Source organism: Peromyscus californicus, unplaced genomic scaffold, assembly GCF_007827085.1.
Source record: "Peromyscus californicus insignis strain IS unplaced genomic scaffold, ASM782708v3 Scaffold_14__1_contigs__length_90479793_seg_2, whole genome shotgun sequence".
Taxonomy (NCBI): Eukaryota; Metazoa; Chordata; class Mammalia; order Rodentia; family Cricetidae; genus Peromyscus; species Peromyscus californicus.
This window is the reverse complement of record NW_026294436.1, coordinates 68,771,627-68,778,104: the sequence shown is the minus strand read 5'-3', so window position 1 is coordinate 68,778,104 and position 6,478 is coordinate 68,771,627. Positions and strand designations below refer to the sequence as shown.

General features: G+C 45.4%; 1 protein-coding gene across 2 annotated transcripts in view; it reads right to left on the bottom strand.

Moving 5' to 3' along the window:
* Positions 1 to 1,753: 1,753 nt before the first annotated feature.
* Positions 1,754 to 6,478, bottom strand: part of Dusp10 (dual specificity phosphatase 10) — a 40,987-nt gene continuing 36,262 nt past the window's right edge. For both annotated transcript variants that reach the window (XM_052737919.1, XM_052737920.1), the window contains exon 4: positions 1,754 to 3,078. In XM_052737919.1, coding sequence (XP_052593879.1) covers positions 2,813 to 3,078 — 266 coding nt within the window. In that variant the 3' untranslated portion in view covers positions 1,754 to 2,812. The remainder of the gene's footprint in view (positions 3,079 to 6,478) is intronic.

Sequence of the window (6,478 nt, the reverse complement as noted above, 5' to 3'; positions counted from 1 at the left end):
CTCCCTCAGCCCAAAGTTAGCTAGCAGGAGCACTCTGGGAACTGAGCTGTCTATCCTGATTGGTACTCGCTGACTGGAAAAGCACCTTTCAGCAACTGAAATCCATGGGGGAGGATCTGGGGCTGCTCCGTTCATGGCAAGGTAACGAGGCCTAGTCAACCTTTCTGCGTCATTAGATATAGTACAGGGTCATTCTATTAAATCATCAGCCTTTCAGCATGGACCACAGACCCTGAGAACGACACGCGAAGAGGATGGAGACCGCTTTCTCAGAAGACACAATCATTTCCCAACTCCATCCTGAAGGTCCCAGGCAGCTAGTGAGGCCTGGAATGCTGGGGAAGCTGCTCTCCAGAGCAAGGGCAGGGCTGCTCCAGTGTGTTCGTGAAGCGATTAACATTCCTCATGAAGAAATGGAGGCTAAGTGACTCAGAGCAGATTAGGAGAAAAGACCGGAGTCCTTCTCAGAATTCTTGGTATGCTGGCTGGCAGGATTCCTGTCTGCCTCGAGGAGGCAGACCACCTCCTAAGCCCCTAAACTTCCAAACACACAAATCATGTCCACGTGGCTATTGATTCTTTCCCTTCCTTTGCAGAAGAAATGATTTTTTAAAAAGGCAAAGAGAAAGCAGAGGAAGAGATAGAGAGAGAGACAGACAGACAGACAGACAGAGGGAAATTTTTCTACCCTATCACAACTTGAACATTTAAACTTAGGGAATGAGCCTGCCACACTACTGTTTCTAAGTCACTGTGGATCAGGAGCGGACTCTCAGTATGCTCTGGTTGACAGTAAAAAACAAAAATAAATAAACAACAACAACAACAAAAAACTGTTAACAGTACAGAAACACTAAATAGAAATTTACTTTTTGCCCACTTCATACTTTATATTAGACCAAAATAATTCCCACTAGCTCTCAGTTAATTCCAGTTATGTTCAACTTCCACTTTTCTAATGACAGAAAAATTTAAATGACTCTTGGCAGACAAGCTATTTGAAAACAGAAATCAATGTCAAAATATTTCTGGTGTAACATTTGTAAGCAAATGTTCACAAAAATATTTATGTCAAATGTAGTCACATAGAGCCAGCCAGCCATGCTGGAATTCTTAGTGCTTACTCGCACCAAGCAGACGTTGGAGTACTGCTGATCTTCCTGGAGTCTGAGTCCCTCTAGACATGCACTCTAACAAAATGTGGAAAACACTGGGGTTATACTCCTCTCCCATCGTGCTTCCAACTGTCTGTGGGTCGAATACCCAGCACTGTTACCACCAAGGTGTACATCAAGAGCCGAGTTCTATGGACTGGGGAAAAGCACATTTTACAACTTGTACTATAGGGTGAATGTCCCTAAAAATGTCAGGTGAGCTAGTGTCAATGGCAGTGGGACTGGGAAAACCATAAATAACAGATTGTCCCTCATACTTACATATAGCTACCAGGGAGATGACTAGATTCTAAATCCTTAGTTCGGCAGTGATTTTGCTTTCATGTCTGATGGGAGCCCCTTAAAATCCCCAAGTCCACTGTCCCGTGGAAGAGGATGGGAGGGAGAGGAAAGGGATGTGGTCCTGGGATCCTCAGCCTCCCTGAGCATCCTCCCGGCCTTACGCCCTCATCCCCATCTCCCCAGATAAAAACCCATGCTTTATTTCTAACTATGTTGTGTGTACAATACCAGAGGCAAGAGAAGCCTGATCCTAACCAAATGAAAGAGGGGTGCGTGCAAAGAACGACACATCCCCAAACGAGTTTCATTTATATAATGAAAATAAGTCTTTACACCACCATCAAAAACACACCAAGAATTTTTTTTTTGCGAAAAATATTTTTAAATAAAGTTTTGTCTTTTGTTTTTTTACATTCTGATATACATATGTAACAAGGTTTATGGCACTGTAACCAGACTCAAATCAAAAAGGAGAAACAAAAAAAGGAAGAGGAAAGAAACAAAAAAAGAAAGGAAGGAAGGAAGGAAGAAAAAAAAACAGAGGGAGAGCAGGAGGAGGGGAAGCCACTGGTACTGTTGAATTCCTATCTCCAAGCTGGTTCGATCTGTCACTCAAGTGCCAGCTCTAACTCACCCGCACACACCAAACACCATTTTTATTGCACACGTGCCAGCGAAGGCACATGGAACAACGGCCAATTTCTTTCTATTAAAAAGAAAAAAGAAGAAGAAAAGAAAGTTCTTTCAAACCCACAGAAAGGGGGAAACTATCCAGAGCATGAAACCCACACAATCAACAATACCCTCTGTCTCTCCAGAGCATGAGGTCATCTGCGACCACTGAGGCTGCCCCCTTCTCTTCACACCTGTGAGCTCAACAGGGCATGGTTTGGTGGCGTTTGGTGGCCAGGTAGGCTCCAGGTCTTCGAAAGGCGATGTCTTTTCCACTTCCTCTGGCTTCCTTGTCACTGAAGTGTGGTATCTTCGGTCTATGAGCCCGCACAGACAACTTAGTCAGAAACTTTACAACAGCTAACAAGGAAAACTGGGGAGAAGCAAGTTTCATAATCTTTTTATTTGTTGGCTTAAAAAAAAAAAAAATGACCTCTTTAACCTCTTTGCAATACCAGATAAAGAGAAGTGGTTCTCAGTGGCATCGGAAGTTATAGTCTCCTCACACTTATTAAAAATAGAGTCTCTAGACAAGTTTGTTTCCTTTCACAAACATTTCCCCAACTTTAAAAAAAAAAAAAAAAAAACTGAAAAAAGAAAAACAGAAACAAAAACAAAACCAGAACCCTCTTCACGCCTGTTCATCTCCTGACGGAGCCACGGCCCTTCCATGCTGCCTGCCGTCACACAACCGTCTCCATGCCCATCAACTTTGGTGTAAGGATCCGTGGTGTCACACCATTGTTCAGGTCTTCCTCAAATTCCAGCAACTGCCCCATGAAGTTGAGGTTCGGGGAGATAATTGGTCGTTTGCCTTTGACGAATTTGTAAGCGTCAGTCATGGTCATCCGCGTGTGCTTCATCAGGTAGGCGATAACGATGGTGGCGGAGCGGGAGACGCCAGCCTGGCAGTGGATGAGAAGGCCCTTTCCACACTGATGAGCTTCCTCTGTGGGACAGAGAGACAGACGGTCAGGGGGCAGAGAAGACAGGGAGTGGGAGTGGGGGGGGGGGGCAGAGGGAGGTGAGCGCGTGCCTGGTGCGGCAGGGTTTCCTTCTGCACAGGAAGAATAGACTCAGGTGGCTTTGAAGCAGAATGCACCAGTGGATTCTACATGTTCAAGTCACAAGCTACAGAGTTGGCTACAAGCTACAGAAATTGGCTATAAGCAGGAGCTGCTAGTCTGCATCTTACTAAATTATTAAAAAAAAAAATTGGGGGGAGATACACATGCCACAGTGTGCATGGGGAGGTCAAAGGACAACCTGGAGGAGTCCGTTCTCTCTTTCCACAACATGAGTTTGTGGGGATTGAACTCAGGTTGTCACTCTTGGCAGCAAGCACCTTTTACCCACTGAACCATCTTATTGACCCTCATTTTTTTGAGGTGTGTGGGTGGGTGGGTGGGGGGTGCATGTTCCCATGTGTCTGTGGAAGGCCATGGTTGCTATCATGAGTCTTCCAGTTCACTCTCCATGGTATATGACACAGCATCACTTGGTGAACCCAGGGTTCGCTATCTCTGCTGGTCCAGATAGGCAGCTTGCTCTGGGGTGCCCCATCTCAGTCCCTTGTGCCATGGGATTCCAGGCAGGCTGCTGCAGCTGCATGGCCTTTATGTGGGTTCTGGTGATCTGAGCCCCCATCCTCACGCTTGCGTGAGAAGTGCGTTACCAGCTGAGCCATCTTCCCAGCCCCCTACAGTTCTACATTTAGAGACAAGATAGAGAAAGGGAGTCATCTTTGGGAACATCACATGTCACCGGAGATGGGGGAAGACACACGGACACACTCATGACAAGCAAGCCACTAAGCTCACCATAAATGTTACCAGACCTCTCTTTCTCAACTATATTGTCTCTTTTCTGTTTTCTCTAAAATCATACCACTGATAAAAAGGAAAGGAAAAGTAAGAAGAGGATGAGAGAGGAAAAGGAAATTATATTACATACACAAATGTTCGTGTATGATACAATTCTTCTTCTGATAACAATGTTAATTCTACTTTCTAGGCTATACGATTATATGACTGAAAAACTAGTGTTATTAGCAATGTATCTTCTACATGCAAGACACACACACACACACCCCTACCTTTCTTTATCCTATAGAAAATTGTTCTCTATAAGAGCTAACGTTTAATGCACAAGATTTACTAAATCTCCATGGCAGAGAAGGAATAAAGTTCAGCTAGAAAGTTCCTACACTCAGCTTCTCACCAGAGACGCCAACTGTTGTCAAAGTTAGACTTGTAGAGTACTGACCTACTGCATGGCCGGCCCTCTCCCACACATTGAACCCCTCACCCTCACAGACACTGTTCCTACATGGCAACCATTTGGAAGGCAGGAGTCCCAAGTAGCTTAGAACCAAGAGCGACAGAAACTGGCATGTTTAATATTAAAAGCGTTGGCTGCCTGTTTGTACTGGACATTTTTTGACACTTTTAGATTAAAACCAAGGAAGGCTTGCTGGAGGAATGCAGGCCAGTGATAAGGTAGACAAGAACTGGGGAAAGAGATTTATCCCTTAGCTTAAATCTTCACCGGCTGCTCACTACTAGACTAAGTGACAAACAGGATGTAAATCTCTTTCTTACCAACCCACAGACAAGCTTGTATCAAGAGACCCCAACCTCCCTTTGCCAACTTCTCTTTGGCACACACTAAATGGCCTCCCAAACCAAGAACATCAAACATGGTAGTAAGAGAAAGATCAAGGTGCACCCCGGCTTTAACCACCTGTTCCACTAACACACTAGTTGAGTGACCCCCAGGACCTCAGTCTTCCTGCCTGGATAACTAACACAAAGGACACCAGCTCACCAGCCTCTGGAACTGTGGAAACAAAGTCATTTGATTCAGGGGTTAAACTGGCATTGTTATACCCTAAACCTGGCCATTGCGTAGGCACTTGGGTGAGTGTTATTATGCTGTGAACCCCCTGAAGCCATACTATAAAATTTCAGTGTGTCCAATCAGAGGGCAAGGAGAATGAAGTTGAGCCCAAACACGTGATCCCAAATTGCTCTGTGGGCTAAATGTTGCTTGTTATTAGTTTTGTTTTCTTCTAAAAGAACAGGTAAGCCTGAATAATCCAGAAGGAATGTGAGCACCATGGCTGTAATCTTAGAACAAGCCCATCCCAGGCTGCTCGCTAAATGGAAAACAATTTCCCAACTTCCTCCACCTGGAATTAAGTCAGGTGGACTCTCCTTTTTAACAGCCTCTATCGACCAGGAACTTCCTTGTCTCTCTGGTGACAGGCATTTCTTATTTACGATTCAAGGCTTAGCTCTGATTTTATGAATAAAGGATCCAGGGCATCTTTACCCAGTGTTAGGAACTAATTAACAGGGCATGGTAAACATGGGCCCAGAGTGTTGGATAAGGAGTCCTGGCTAGGAGTCTAGAACACTGGGATGCTAGGCCCTTTGCTTTTATTTTTTTAATTCTCATTTTCTCCTCTCTCCTTCTCCCCCTCCCCCCCCCCTCTCTCTCTCTCTGTGTGTGTGTGTGTGTGTGTGTGTGTGTGTGTGTGTGTGTGTGTGTGTGTACAGGTATAGGCATACCACAGCACACAGGTGGAGGTCAATGTGGGTCCTTGCCTACCACCTTCTTTGAGATGGGATTTCTTGTAGGCTGCAGACACCAAGCTAGCTCTCCTGTGAGTGTCTAGAGGCTGTCCGCCTCCCATCTTGCTATAGGAGAGAAGGCGTTACAGATGTGTACGCCTGCACCTGACTTGCCTTGGGTTCTGGGGGTTCAAACGCAGCTCTTCACTCTTATGCAGCCAACACTTTCCCCATTGTGCCTTTCCCTCAACCCCCCAGTTTCCCTCTTGACACTAGAATTCCTGACATGAGAAGGTCACTTCACTTCTGAGTTTAGAAAACACTCTGGCTATCCTTCCAGAGTGTCCATGGTAGGGCCCAGCATTGAAGAACAAACTGGAAAGGGAAACAGACAAGCACGTGTTCAGAACTGCCAGCTTGCCAGGAAATCCATCACCCTGGTGGCTGCTAAACTTGAGACTATTTTTTTCTGTCAAAACAGCAACAATCATGAGTGTTCTTGAGACGGAGACCAGTGGCAACCAGAGGCAATAATGTGAAGCACTGGGCTGCCTCTTTGTGCTGATAAAAGTTGGGATCCCTTGGAAACAATGTTGAGAATCTGTCATCTGCTTCTACTGTCCTAGTCACCCTCTGAGTCTCGACACAATGCTACAAGAGCTACAAAAGTTAAGGTCATCATCGATCGATCGAGCTGGTGGTGGCTTCCTTCTGAGGGTAGAGCCTAGTGTTGCTAGAATTTTCTTTTGGGGTCCTACAGGGGCCTGATCTCTC